Here is a 14,369-nt window from a genome sequence, read left to right as displayed (position 1 = left end):
TCTCACTGATCTGTGATGCATTGTCCCGGTTTGCAAGAGGAGAAAGCCCAGGCGTGCCTTTGAAAGGTCCGCCCAAGACCATCCATTGTCATACTGGAGCTTAGGTCTTCTGCCTCCAGGCCCGGCACGGTCCCGGTTTTGCCCTTAAGGACAGGTACTATTATCACAGAACAACGCCAGACAGAATTTGTGCCATAGAGCCTTCAGAAAAGGAAACGGTCCTGACCTGGAAGGCAGAGTATGTCTGGACAATTAATTGGTTTGGCAGAATGCAGGAGTGTTCTGTGCTAAAGCAGAAGAGAAATGGAATGAGCAGGTGGAAGTAAAGTTTTAGGAGTGGCAGAGCAAGAGAGTCAAAGATGAGCTCTCTACAGACTGACCTGATGATCGAGGAGGATGGCCATTGTGTGGGGGCAGGAAAGAGCCCCTGGAAGGATGACCTTGAACACAAGTGGCCACATTTAGCCTGATTTCCGGTAAATGTGAAGGCATGTTTGGAGTGAATGAGAGGAAGTGATTGAGGAAGAAGTCAGAGAGAGGTTACAGAGGAATCATTGATCCAGCATGCCTGGGGAAGCTAATCTAAAGGCGTGAGTGCTTGACCTTGGTGGTGAGGTCTCTAGCCAGGGGCCTAGGAGAGCTGACTGGGGAGGGTGGAGAGACCATTGGGAGAGGGAAGGAGGTTTCAGCTCTGGCAGCCGCTAGGCACCACTGCACCTCCGTCCTCTCCCTGCTTGCTGCCTACGTGGAGGGAAGCCCCGTCCTCTCCCGCGACTTTTCATGCCGCGAGGCTTTGTAAAAACAAAACGCAACACATTGCAATTGCCAGATAACGGTGGCGTGTCTTGTTTGTAAGTATTCTCGTCAGGCTGTGGCCGACGTAACTCAGCCCCCAGTTCTGCTCTTGTTCCCGCAGCCTGGAGTCCTCGGGTACTTCGAGTTCAGCGGCTCCCCCCAGCCTCCAGGCTACTTGACCTTCTTCACGTCGGCGTTACTTTCATTAAAGAAAGGTAATGTTAGTACTTTTGGCAAATGCATGTATATTGATACCTTCTTTTGTGTATGTTGTCTTTATGGTCATCTATTTAAAGTTTTCTGATTCCTTTTCTCTGTGTTTTTATGAAATAATTATACTATTTTCTGTTTTACTGGCAAATGAAATACTCATGCTGTTTCAAATATAGGCTCCTAGAAGGTTAGCTTTTTAAAAATGTGGCTTGATCATACTTTGTCTGCAAGTACCTATTTTGTCCTTGGGAATCTATATCGTAATATCTTTTTTGAGTGTGTAGGTATAAGTTTTGGTCAGAGTTTTTAGTGGTTATATTGCCAGGTGGATGTAGCATAATTTAGGAATATGTTTCCTTCAGGAAGTGTTTTTACAAGTATGAAAATCTTAACAGCATTCCAGCCTAAGCCTACTGATAGTCTCAGTATTCTCAGATCTATCTGTCCATCTATTTTTTTTTTAACTTGGCTGAATCCTGTATTATTTGAGGTCCCTACCTTTAAAATGAAACATTGTGTCCTGCACATCTTTTCATGTTGCTTCATGTTCTTCCTCTGTGAAAGTCACACCCTCCCGTCAGTTCTCTGTAGGATACACTTTATCTGCTCCCTTGTCTCTGTCTCCGTCGTTACCATCCTGGTCCAGGCCCTGCCTCCACTCTTGTCCCTTCTTCCTCACATTGAAGTCTGTTCTCCCCAGTGCCCCGAGCCCAGCTCCCCACACGTCTGACCGCTGTTCAGATACCACACTTCCCCCATCTCAGCTGGGTACCCGCTTGGTGTCTTCCATAGTGCTTCACCTGGTTTGTGTGTACGTATGAAGTTAAGAGGTTTGTCTAACGTCTGTCTTCCTCCTCAGATTGTGAGACTTCTGAGGGTAGGCCCGTGTCTCCAGTGTAGGGTCCTTTCCGGCATCTGGCACATGGCAGGGGTTCACTTGCGTTTTGCCAAGTAAGTGACCAGACTGATGGCTATGTCACCTTTCCCCTAGGAAGTCGACTAGAAACATGTAGCTGTCCTTCTACTACTGGGGTATTAGATTGTCCCAACATTGTGGGGTGGAGGGGGATTAGAATAGGATGGTATTAACACTTCGAGCAGTCGTGACTGGCCCTTTTAAGATATACGCTGTCTTAAGGCTTCTCGCGCAGAGAACCCACTGCAGTCCTGTTTTCCACGTGGGGCGGTGTTGCGAGAGGAGGTCAGGCTGTCACAGAGGTGTCTGTCCATGCGAAGGGCGCCGAGCTGCCCACATGCACACGTTCAGGTGACGGAGGAGACTTAGTGGAAAAGTTTGAGTTCACAAAGCAACGTACTGCCAAAATAAAAAAGCTTAAGAAGCAGATGCTCAAAAATGTTCTTAGAAGATGAAAGCCCTTCAGAGATCTCAACTGAGAATTGTACGCGTAAGGCTAATCTGCAGTCATTCAGCGAGATTTTTATGGTAGCGTTCAAGTTCTCGAGTTGAAGAGGGTATTTCAAGATCATGGAAGGATGTTCTGTTATCCACTTAGCTTCTATTATGTGCTAATGATTCATCCTAAATTACTCTCTCATTCAGAGGTTTCCAAAATATTACTTCTTTTTGGAAAAACCTTTCCAAGTAAAGATAGTAAGCTTTCCCCTTGTTTTTTCTTTTTATTTTCTAAGCAAAGGACGGTAATAAATGGGTAAAAACTACTTGAAGAAACAAAATGAACCTTTTTGATCAAATCCCTAATATTGGCACATGATTACCTGAAATTTCTTCTCAGAATAAATCCAGCCAGATTACCTTTACTTGTGACGCTAGTTGGGTCTGGTAAAGTCCTCTAGCATATGAACGTTGCAAGAACTGGGATTCATCCTAAGTCATCATTTTTCACCTCTCACTTAAGGTGAACGGACCATTTTTAGAAGAAAAAGACAAATTTGGAATGATAACTTTCCATAATATGTGCCCTAAAATAAATCTTGCCTGGAGCATCTGATTTGTTTTCTGCTTTTCTTTCTCATCCCCAGAAGTCAGATGGTATTTTACTTATTTTTAATTGTAGGTATTCGGTAAGAGAAACGTGTGGACGCTTTTTTTCTTTTTAAATGTTATAGTTTGGAATGTAAATCTTAGGGCAGGGCTGTGTTTAGATTGTGTAGACAAATCGAGGCCTCAGACAGATCTGCCACACTTAACACTCGACCCTAGAGAGCTTCAGCAGAGAGGCGTTGTGACCGTGGCAGTGGAGAGCAGGGGTCCCGGGGGCCGTGCCACGAGGGCTCCCGACACGCACGTGTCTTTCCATCGCCTCCATCTTTCCGTGATGGTTTTAGAAGCAGCCAGGAGGCTGACGTCTGTCTCAAAGCCGGCCGGCCGCCGTGTACGAGAATTTTGAGAGTGTGCCTGTGTGAAGCCTCCGGCCGCGGTGCGGGGACCGGGCTGGGCACGCTGCCGGCCACGCGGGCGCAGGCGTTGGGCGGGGAGGCTGGGTTCCGCGGTTGCCGTTCTCTTAGACCCACTGGTCTCACGTCCGATGGTTCAACGTCAGCATCAGGGAAAGGAAGGGAGGTGGTCTTTCCACCGGGGCACCCAGCGCTGACTGCTTTCTCTTGTCATCTTCCCTGCCTCCACTCCTCTCCGTTATCCAGGCCTTCTTCAGCGGCTGAGCCCAGGCTTGGTGTCCATCCGTCAGGTTATGGAGGCCCGCCTGCTAGGCGGTGTGGGCCCCTGGGTTACCTTTCTGCCCGTCTTTTCCGCTAGCCATTTTACTTCTCTTGTTTTTTATATAGCAGTTCTGTATTTTCATGTAGTTAAGTCTGTGTTCTTTTTCCTTGTTTTTTTTTTTTAATTTTTTTTCTAAAAATCAGATCACTATTAGTTCATTTTCTTTTCACATTTAAAAATTGTTTAGCTCTTCATGCTTCCTGGATTTCTTTTGGCTTAACATGCAGGACACGGTATTTTTTTCTCCTCTTTTTATTGGCTGATCAGCACATTACAAAATAATGCTTCCATTTCCCCTCATCCTGACGATGCCTGGCTTTATCACAAAATATTTTCTTCCATGTAAGTAGGTCTATTTCTGTGTTTCCACTTGGCCTGGATACCTCTTTTTGTATACAAGAATAAATACAATTTTCTTTCTTGCTTTGTAAGTTATTCCCTGGTAAAGTCTGGACTTCATTTCCTCTGGTTCTTGTGTCCTATGGAATCTTCTTTTATTTGTTTGTTTGCTTGTTTGTTTAGAGACTGACAGACAGCACAAGTGGGGGAGGGGCAGAGAGCGGGAGACAGAGACTGCTGAGCAGGCTCCGTGCTGGCAGCGCAGAGCCCGACGCGGGGGCTGAACTCCCAAAACTGAGATCGTGACCTGAGCTAATACCAAAAGTTGGACACTTAACTGACTGAGCCATGTAGGCGCCCCTAGAATCTTTTTTTCAATCCATCTGTGCATCTGGCTGGGTTTTGGTTGTAATTGTATTGCAGGTGCAAACTGACTTAGAGGTGATGGACGTGTTCATAATGATGAGCTTCCCTCTCTGCGATCAGAGCATGGTATTCATTTACTTAAACCTCTGTATTTTCTATAATAGGTCTTTCGTATTCCTCATTAGCGTGTAGTCATCTCTGCGTGCCGATGGCGGACTAACTGGACCGGCAGTCTGTGTGCGTTTCAGGATTTGGAGGGAAACCGGGCCCTTCACAGTTCTCCCGACTTTCAGGACCGCAAAGCCTCTTTGAACCTTTTCACACTTGATCTTGGCAGGCAGGCTTTCTTCTCTGCCTGAAGAAAATTTGGTCGAGGGGTTGCTGTTTTTAAGTTGCTCACCTGATTTCCTTCCCACCTTAGGATCATTTCTTTATTTGCTGTGAGGCTGTGTTCCGATACAGCATTGTTACAGCGTGCTGTGCTGCAGTGACTTTTTGAAAAGAGAAGGTCGGCCTCCGGTTTCGATCCTGGTTTTCATCGGCCGACAGAAGGGACGCAGTGTTGGCGAGGGGAGAGGTAGTGACCTGGGCGCCGGCACCGCCTGGACCTTAGCCTTTGTCCTCTGTGGACGGAATCTCTAGACTTGAACAAATCACTGGACTTTTCTTTGTTGGAGTTTGTCTGCCGGACGTTGGAGAGGGTGAGGAGAAGCGTGGAGCTTGTTGTAAAGGCCGCACTGTGTGAGTGAAGTAATAGGCCTCATGTCTGTAGCAGCTCAGTGAGAAGGCCATCTGGCCGAAAACAGTAAAGGAAGTATTGTGTCTACACTGGTATTGTGTACCTGGACTGAACCTGGACTGACTGACGGACACAGGCCTTCCTGTGCTTGTAGCTTGTGCCTGAGCGGCCACCACCGGCTAGCAGCTGCTTTGTTCAGATAATGTTTTGATCGAGGGCCCTGAGGCCAGGATTTTGTCCTTAGTCCTGCAGCTCCAGCGCCCTGCTGGCCATGTTGTCCCGGAAGGGTTGAATGAATGGCTCTAATCCAGGGCACTGTACCTTGAAATTGCTCAAGTGGATGAATTGAACAATGAGATGTTAAGTCACCGTGGGCCCCTTCCCCACCCCCGCCTGGCCTGTCGGGGCCCTGAGCCCAGTGTGTTGGCAGCGCTCACAGCAGGACCCGGTGGAGACCCCTGCCTAACGTGTTGTTCTTACGCTTTCTTTCCACCTCTCACTTTCACTGTCGTCTGAACTGGAATTCCCGTGGTACTTAAATGTTACTCTGAGAATACACGAAACCAAGAATTCAGGTTGTCCTTTCTACTTCCTTCTGTCCTTTCTAATTCTTCAAAAGGAATTTCTAAACCTAGTTAACTAGGGAACCTTTTGGCATTTGTTTTCGAAGCAACAGCCTTTGGGGAATAACTGTTGTAATGAATTTTTCTACAGAGGAATTTATTAAAGGAAAGTCTTCTATTTTTGTTTGTTTATTTTTGAAAGAGAGAGAGAGAGAGGCAGAGAGGGAGGGAGACAGAATCCGAAGCCAGCTCCAGGCTCTGAGCTGTCAGCACAGAGCCCGACAAGGGGCTCGAACCCAAGAACTGTGAGATCATGACCTGAGCCGAAGTTGGATGCTTAACCGACTGAGCCACACAGGCGCCCAGCACGAAGTTCTGGTGGGTCCAACTGAGTCTCCTGATGAGCCGTTTTCGTGGCAGGTGCCCTGTGTGACCATGGCTCACCAGTCCTTCCTTCCGACTGGAGATCGGGGAGCTTGGCCGTGGTTGCCCCTAAGAGACATTCAGCTTGAAAATGCACTTTGGCACGTTCCGTAGGCCTGGAGCCAAGAACTGTTTTTATATTCGAGAAGGGTTGTCGAGCGACCCCTGTGCTGGACCGGAAGAGCAGCCGGCCTGGGGATGGTGGAGGGATGTGTAACGGGTGCGTTTCTCTTGGGAAGCCCTTCCTTCCCTGCATGTGTCAGAACAGAAAGTTTAGGTGAAGTTCGCACAAGCGGAGTGTGGGAACGGCTCGTTGTCACGTTGCGCTTTGGTTACATGAGGGCGGCGGGGAGCGGGTGTCAGGGCACGTGCCGCGGGTGCCTAGCCCTCCTCCCTAGTTCACGGGCACGGAGAAGTCACGAGTCACAGCGAAGGAGCTCCACACTTAGGTATCGTGGCTCCCGAGTGTGCGTGCTGCGACCTGGGGCGCTGAATGCCAGCTTCATTTCTAGGTGATTGCTTCGTGCCTTCTGTTGACTTTTGAAAATACACACATCTCAAGGTGACATTTCTAGGGACAAAATGCAAGTTATAGCTAGAGGTCATATATTGAACACAAACATCTCTGTGATCCGTAACATCTCTTTGAAGGTTTTTTTTCATTTGGGTGAATGTTTTTTCAGAAATGGGGGAAGCCATCCTTTGAATAGTTATGAATTGCTGTGTAAATGCCGAATAATGGGAGGGGCTGGTGATTCCTTTTATATAACCCTATCGTTTCCCTTTTTTCTGCCTTGTCTACAACGGTGGGAGGAAGACTGAGAGAGCACAAGTTAGTAACAATGGCAGAGTGTAGAGTGGACGAGGGTCGTTTCCAGGGTGGAAGGTACCATGAGGCAGGTTTGCCGTCTGGAATGTCACTGCCTCCCAGAATACAGCCGGACAGAGGTTTTCCCAGGGACTCCGTGACCTCCTAGCCATGCTGACCGAGAGCCCCTTGACTTAATCCAGTGGTATTCGTTTTGGCACGAAGATGCCGGCACTGCTCCGCTGCAGTGCTTCTGCGTGTTTGTTTAGGGCCTCTTGGGTGCCTTCCTTCCTCAGCACGCTGGGTGCTGTGAGCTCCGGGCTTCTGACGGAGAGTCCGTTTCAGAAGCTCAGCAGTTTATACCTAGAGTCACAAGATGTGGACACCCACCTTTTCCTTCCTGAAGGAGATATAGGGACACCCACCTTTAAAAATAAAAGTAATTGGGGCACCTGGGCGACTCCATCGGTTAAGTGTCTGACTCGAGTGCCACTCAAGTCTTGATCTCACGGTTCGTGGGTTCGAGTCCCGCATCAGGCTCTGCACTGGCAGTGTGGAGCCTGCTTGGGATGCTCTTTCTGCCTGTCTCTCCCTCTCTTACTCATAAACAAATAAACAAACTTAAGGAGTTTAAAAATAATAATTCTCTGCTGTTGAAGGTGTTTTTGTGTGTGTGTGTTGGGGGGGTGAATGTGAGAAATACCCTCAGGTCTCCTTCCCAGATCATTGCCCATTATTAAGACTTACTGGTTAAGGGTGCCTGGGTGGCTCAGGTGGGCACCTGACTCTTGATTTCAGCTCCAGTCATGATCTGGGGTCATTGGGATCAAGCCCTGTGTCAGGCTCGGTGCTGAGCATAGAGCCTGTTTAAGGTAGTCACCCTCTCCCTCTCCCCCACATGCCTGCACTCGCGCTCTCTTAAAAAAAAAAAAAAAAAAAAAAAAAAAAAAAGACTTACTGGCTATGAGATTTATTATCTCAGCCTGATTTTTTTCCTTAGTTTATATGAATCTTGCTTTTACGTGATTATCACTCTAGCATAGTCCAATAGAAATATAACATAAACCACATAGGTATTTCTAAGTTTTCTGGTGGCTGCATTAAAAGTTAAGAAGAGGGGCACCTGGGTGGCTCAATCAGTTAGGTGGCTGACTTCGGCTCAGGTCATGATCTTGTGGTTCATGGGTTCGAGCCCTGTGTCAGCTTTGTGCTGACAGGCATGGAGCCTGGAGCCTGCTTTGGACTCTCTGTCTCCCTCTCTCTCTCTGCCCCTCCCCTGCTCATGCTCTGTTTCTGTCTGTCTCTCAAAAAATGAATGAAAACATTAAAAAGAAGGTTTTTAAGTTAAGAAGAAACTGGTAAAAATAACTTATGTATATGAAATACTACATTCTATTTAAGCCAGTGTATCCAAATTATTGCCATTTCAACAGGCAGTCAATATAAACACTATTGAGATATTATATATATATTTTTTGAACCAAGTCTTTTATGCTTTTATGCTTAAATTCAGCTGCTGGATTTTCATTGGGAATGCTTAACCTATGTTTAGGTTATGTAAAAATTACAGTAGAAAAAGATTTGTATTCCCAAATTGCTTTCTATACACGCAACACCTGTCCAGTGACAGAGTTGATTATTGCTTTAAAATTCAGATCAAATAGAAAAATCTCGTCCCTTACGTGCTCATATTTCAGGTGCTCATGAGTCACACGTGGGGGGTGGCTGCCGGTGGGCTGTGCCGCTCTGGACCCAGGCCTCTGGTCCGGGTGTCCCGGGGTGACGCGAGGTTTTCTGGGGCTGCTGGGCCTCCTGCAAGCACATCCCCGGGTTGAATGTTTCAGATTTGTGCTCCTGGCGTCCTGTTACCGGGAGGCCTGAGTTGTAGGACTTTGCTTCAGGCAAATGCATTATTAATTTCAAAACCATTAAAAATCTATCCTCTTTCCTAACAAAAGAAACTGTTGTTACTCCTTCTGGAATGTTTGAGAATTTAGCATTTTTGCCTCCACGAGGTGGTTCTTGCCTCCGTGCGCGCGCGCGTTTCACCCTGATACCGAGCTGAAGTTGTAATAGTAAAAATGGAACTCTAAGGCACATGGATTTAAGCAGACTAAAGTGCTCTGGGAGTAAAACGTTCTGCAAAAGCCCAAGAACAAAAATCTTGATGTAAACCAGAGATCACAAGTGAGCCAGATGGATCTGAGCAGGCAGAAGCCAGAGGGAATTCCAGATTCTTCCATCCTCAGTGAGTCCTTAGCGGCTGCCACGAGGTAAGAGTGATGGTGGACGATGGAAGGCACAGGAAGGCGGCGGCGGCCATGCTGGGGGCGGTAGTGCGGGATGCAGGGGCGGGGCTTCCCGCAGAGCCTCAGAAGATGGGGGGCGGTCTGCCTGAGTGTGGAAGGTCGTAGGCATGAATAACGAATCCCAGTGAGGGCGTAGATTATTGAGAGCACGCAGACCGTGGTGCAGGGCGGGGGCCCCGGGGGCTGTGTTGCCAGGGCTGCCCTGCAGCCCAGGGAGCGGACCCACGGCCGGGGGCCCAGTGACGGACGGGCCAGTCTTCACGCCACGGTCACCCCAACCTGCCTGGTCGCCTGTATGACCAGCTGCAGGAGCTGCAGACTCCAAACTTTTAAAAATTAATGGAATGTGGTCACGCATGTCTTTGTTTGACCTTTTGGTGGAGGAAGAGAGGGCATTATTCCGAATTCATTTATTTAATTACAGAATTTTTGAAGTTTATTTTGAGAGAGAGAGAGAATGCGTGCAAGCAAGCAGGGGAGAGGCAGACAGAGGGGGATAGAGAGAATCCCAAGCCGGTTCTGAGCCGTCAGCACAGAGCCCAACTTGCGGCACGATCCCATGAGCCGTGAGATCATGACCTGCGCCGAAGTCAGGCGCTAACTGAGTGAGCCACCCTGGCTCCCCTGAAATTGCTTTCATAAATGACAGAGATCTCTACTGTAGAAAGCCTTGGGGTCCTACTTGACAGAACATGTCCTGCGTATGAGATGAGGAGCGATATTTTGTGTGTCGTTCTTACCCTATAAACTTCCTCTGCTAATTCAGGTACTCCTTGTACGCAGGAGAGTGCAAATTTAAGGTGCCGCTTCTAGCGAGGTTTCCGCTACATGCAGGGACTTAAAATAGACGTGTGATTTCTGTAGGTCTCTCTATGTGTGAAAACTAAAGCTCTGAAATTGCCATCTGTTTGGGCATGTTAGACTGTGCTGTCCTGTCAGAGCAGTGAAACAGCGTTTTCCATGGGCCTTTTCACCTTCCGGGGCAGCCTGTCACTTTTCCTTCCTCGGCTCCAGGATCGTGTTGCTGACGTCGGCAGGCTTTCCGATGCATTTCCGCACTGGCCGCCTCCTTCTCTTTCCTTCTCTTCTTCTCTTCTTAGCTGTGGCCGTCCCCCACGCTGGAGCCTTCTCCTGGGGGGCGGGGGTCTCCTACCGGTTCACCCTCTCACATCCTGCTCTTTCTTCTGACAGATTTGGGGTCTGAACTGACGTGTTAGGCCGCTTTTTAAAATGGAAATGTTGAGCTAATTTTATACTTGTAGAAAAGTTGCAGAAATAGGACAGGGAGTTCCTCACTTTTCTACCTTTACCTTGCTTCCCCCAGTGTTCACGTATTATATCACCACTTGTTACCCAGGTGCCTGGGCCAAATGAAGAGTAACATCGGTGTGGGGTTTTGACTATTTTTTACTCAAAAAAGTTTTTAAATGCATGTTCATTTTTGAGAGAGAGCAAGAGCAGAGTGAGGAAGCAGGGGAGGGGCAGAGAGAGAGGTGGGGGGAGACAGAGAATCTGAAGCAGGCTCCAGGCTCTGAGCAATCAGCACGGAGCCCGACGTGAGGCTTGAACCAACAAACCTTGAGATCATGACCTGAGCCGAAGTCGGGTGCTTCGCTGACTGAGCCCCCCGGGAGTCCCAGTTCGGTGTTATTAACTGAGCCACAGACCTCATTTGCATTTTCCCCATGTTTTCACTGTTTCTTTTCTGTTCTGGTATCCAATCTGGAATCCCACATCACATTTAATTCTTTGTTCTCCTTTGTCTCTTCCAACCTGTGACAGCTCCTTCGTCTTTGTGTCTTTCGTACTTTCCTTGCCTCAATTCCGGAATTAGTCTCTTGTCCAGGGAGGCCTGGTTTCTTTGACCCAAGAATGGCCTTCAGAGTCTGAGACCTGGGTGCTGGGTGTGCCCTGTGGTGTGAGGTGTCGTGGCTTGTCGGCCTCTTCAGCAGGTAGAGCTAGGACGTGTGTGTATTTATACCCCCACGCGTGTATACGTCTGTAGCTCCGTTTCTGGTACGTGTGTGTGCGTGTATGTGCGAAAAGTTGTAAGCTGACCATTGTTCCTTCTGATTCTGATCCCCACCAGAGCATAGCTCTCCTCTGTTAACGTGGACCTTGGTCCGCCCGCCCTGAGCAGCCCAGTTCTTGTCTGTAGGTTTGCAGTGCTCGGTCAGGGGACAGTTCGAGTGACTCACTTCTTGACTCTCCCCTGTCCTCTCCCCTGTGGCGTGGCAGTTGGGTTTATCTGTTAGGGCTTGTGTTCCCCATCGGCCCCCACTTAGTTCCTGAGTATGTGAAGGGTGTGAACCATGCTTTGGTTCCGAGGGGCTGATACACACGGGCCTCGGAGGAGGGCCAGGCTGCCTCACCCCTGTTCTGCAGAACCCATTTCCTCTCCTTTCCCGCCCGGACCCCCCTGCCTTCCATACACAGCCAACTTCTGTCGTTTCTGACTTATTCTTCTGGTGTTTCTTTGGTTTTTGTGTCATTTTATTTTTTAATTATTATTGTTTTTTAATGTTTATTTTTTAGAGAGAATGCACGCAAGTGGGGGAGGGGCAAGAGAGGGGGACAGAGAATCTGAGGCAGGCTCTCCACTGATAGCAGACAGCCTGGTGCGGGGCTCAAACTCACAAACCGTGAGATCATGACCTGTGCGGAAGTCAGACGCTTAGTTGCCTAAGCCACCCAGGTGCCCTGGTTTTGGGCTATTTTAAACTCCTCAGATTTGTGGGCAAGACTGTCCAGCGTGGCGTTAGGGATTGCCCCTCCCGCCTCCTCCCTGCTGGTTGCGCCTTGTCTGAGAGGAGGTTCAGCGGGAAGCATGGTGTGCTTACTGCCTTAGTCTTTTTACATTTTGGCTGCTTGGATATAACTTGGTAACATTTAAAGTTAAACTGATGTTTTATTTCACATCTAATAAAGCAGGAAGGGGATAGGAAAGAAGGTACCTTTTCCTGCATCATCTTATCCACTAGCTCTCCACTAATACTAGATATTTTAGTCAATTTTTAGGCATGCAAATACTCTGTGTACACCTTGGGGGAAAGGAGAGAAAGCTCACACTTTCTTTGATCCCTCCCCCCTCCCCCCAACTATTTTTCTTATCTTTTTGGAGTCTTTATACTTTTCTAAACATATGTGCCTATAGGAAAAAAAAATGTATGGTGTTTTATAAGGCGTGAGTTGTGTTTTTTATTCTGAGAGAAAGACAGCACAAGTTGGGTAGGGGGCAGAGAGGGGAGAGAGGGAATGCCCAGCAGGCTCCGCGCTGGCAGCGCCCACCCCAACACGGGGCTCCATCTCACGAATCCATGAGATCATGGCCTGAGCCAAACCAAGAATTGGACCCTTAACCGACTGAGCCACCCTTTTAAATAAAAAGGTATCCTTTATCTTTCTTCAGCTTGCTTTTTCACTCACATGTGTCTTTTAAAAATGGTCGGGTTGTGTAGATTCTGCCCCGTTTTTAACGTCTGCAGAGTATTTCTCGGCGACCGTCCTTCCGTGTGGCTGTGGGCGCACGTGTGTGGAGAGGCAGGGGGGCCGGGCCCGAGTGCCCGTGCCCCGGTGACAGGTGCAGCGCTTGCTCTCCGAGCCCAGCCCATCCCCGCCATCCTGCCGGCGGCGTGTCAGAGTGTTGGCTCCCTCCCGCTCACCGTGCTTGGTACTTCCCGTGTCTCAAGTTTGGGGCACTTGGAGGGTGAAAGGGGTGTCTTGTTTTAATTTGCTTTCCTCTGAAATAGGGAAGTTGAGTGTATTTTCATGTACTTCTAAGCCTTTTACATTTTTTTCTTTGGCTTGCCCATTTTTAATTGCTTTCTTTTTCGTATTTATTTGTATGAGTTCGTGCCAGATTCCTTCATTTAGCCAGAACTTACTGAGCTCCTAACGTGCCGAGGCATGGCTGCAGGTGCTGGGGTGATAGCCGTAAACAAGGTTCCTGATTTCACAGGAGTTCAGAGGAAGCTGGACCGATGAAAATAGAAACACATCAATCAGATCATGTAGATGTTACTAAGTGCCATAAAAACACAGAGTAGCGGTAGAGGGGCTACCTGAGTGGGGAGGAAGCCCCCGATTCCCGTTACAGACATCACCCTCCAAGGGTTTGCGTTGAGGCGGGGGGTCAGGGAAGGCTTCCCGGAGAAGGCGGGGCTGGAGTTGACGTCTGAGTGGTGAGAGGCCAGCCACGGAGGTGTCCACACAGAGCAGCCTCTGGGCTCTCCGGCGGGGCTGAGGAGCGAGGGGAACCGGGTAGCGGGAGACGGGTCGGGTCATTGTAGGAAGACAGCCGCGGTGAGCTCTGTCTCAGGAGGAGCTTTGCTTTGGGGAATCTGTGCGTCAAGACTTGATTATTGGGGTTTGTGGTTGTTCTAAGGCATAGGCTTTTTCTTTAATAAAGGAACGTTTTCTGTTTCAGATTACCTAGGAACAGTACGATTTGGGGTTATCACAAATAAACATCTTGCGAAACTGGTATCCTTAGTACACTCTGGAAGTGTGTATTTACATAGACATTTCAACACATCACTTGTAAGTATTTTGAAATCACATTTGTATTAGCGCAGTGGCTCTTAACCTTATTTAGGTCACAGACTTCTTTGAGAATTGGATAAAACCTGTGGGCACTCTCCCTGGGAAAGTGCACCTGATTTTATATGCAAACCGAGAATTTCTACACCCCGCTCTCCAGCCCTCGTTCCCACACACGAACCCAGGCCTTAGAGGGCTCTCGAATGTGACATCTAGAGGTTCTTTGTTTATATTCTTTGGTTTTGGTACGGTCTCATCAGTTTTCCTGCATGGATGCAGCTGCAGGAGCATTCTGTGGGGGAGTGGGTGCTCAGGGCCTCTGTCCTCGGAGTGAAGTTTCCACCGGGCGGTGATGTCACTTCGTTTGTCCCATTTCATTCATCGGGAGCAGGGATGTGGCCTGCTTTTCTCCTTAGCTGATGAAGTGGATTTTAAAGTTCTTGTTAAGTCACAGTGAGAAGCTAATGGCTTCTCACCCAAGAGAGAGCCTTGGTTTTCTCTTGTCATCTGTGTTCCCTGATCTCGTTGCTTTCTGGTAGGCCAGCCCCAACTCAGCTGTCCCTGAGCTTTTGACCTG

General features: G+C 48.4%; 1 protein-coding gene across 1 annotated transcript in view; it reads left to right on the top strand.

Moving 5' to 3' along the window:
* The window catches only part of TXNDC11 (thioredoxin domain containing 11), a 54,290-nt gene that overhangs the window by 20,413 nt on the left and 19,508 nt on the right, over positions 1-14,369 (top strand). The window contains exons 5-6 of the mRNA XM_029949800.1: positions 917-1,010; positions 13,680-13,792. Of these exons, the coding sequence (XP_029805660.1) occupies positions 917-1,010; positions 13,680-13,792 (207 nt within the window). The remainder of the gene's footprint in view (positions 1-916; positions 1,011-13,679; positions 13,793-14,369) is intronic.

Source organism: Suricata suricatta, chromosome 8, assembly GCF_006229205.1.
Source record: "Suricata suricatta isolate VVHF042 chromosome 8, meerkat_22Aug2017_6uvM2_HiC, whole genome shotgun sequence".
Classification (NCBI taxonomy): domain Eukaryota; kingdom Metazoa; phylum Chordata; class Mammalia; order Carnivora; family Herpestidae; genus Suricata; species Suricata suricatta.
This window is presented reverse-complemented; position numbering and strand designations above follow the sequence as displayed.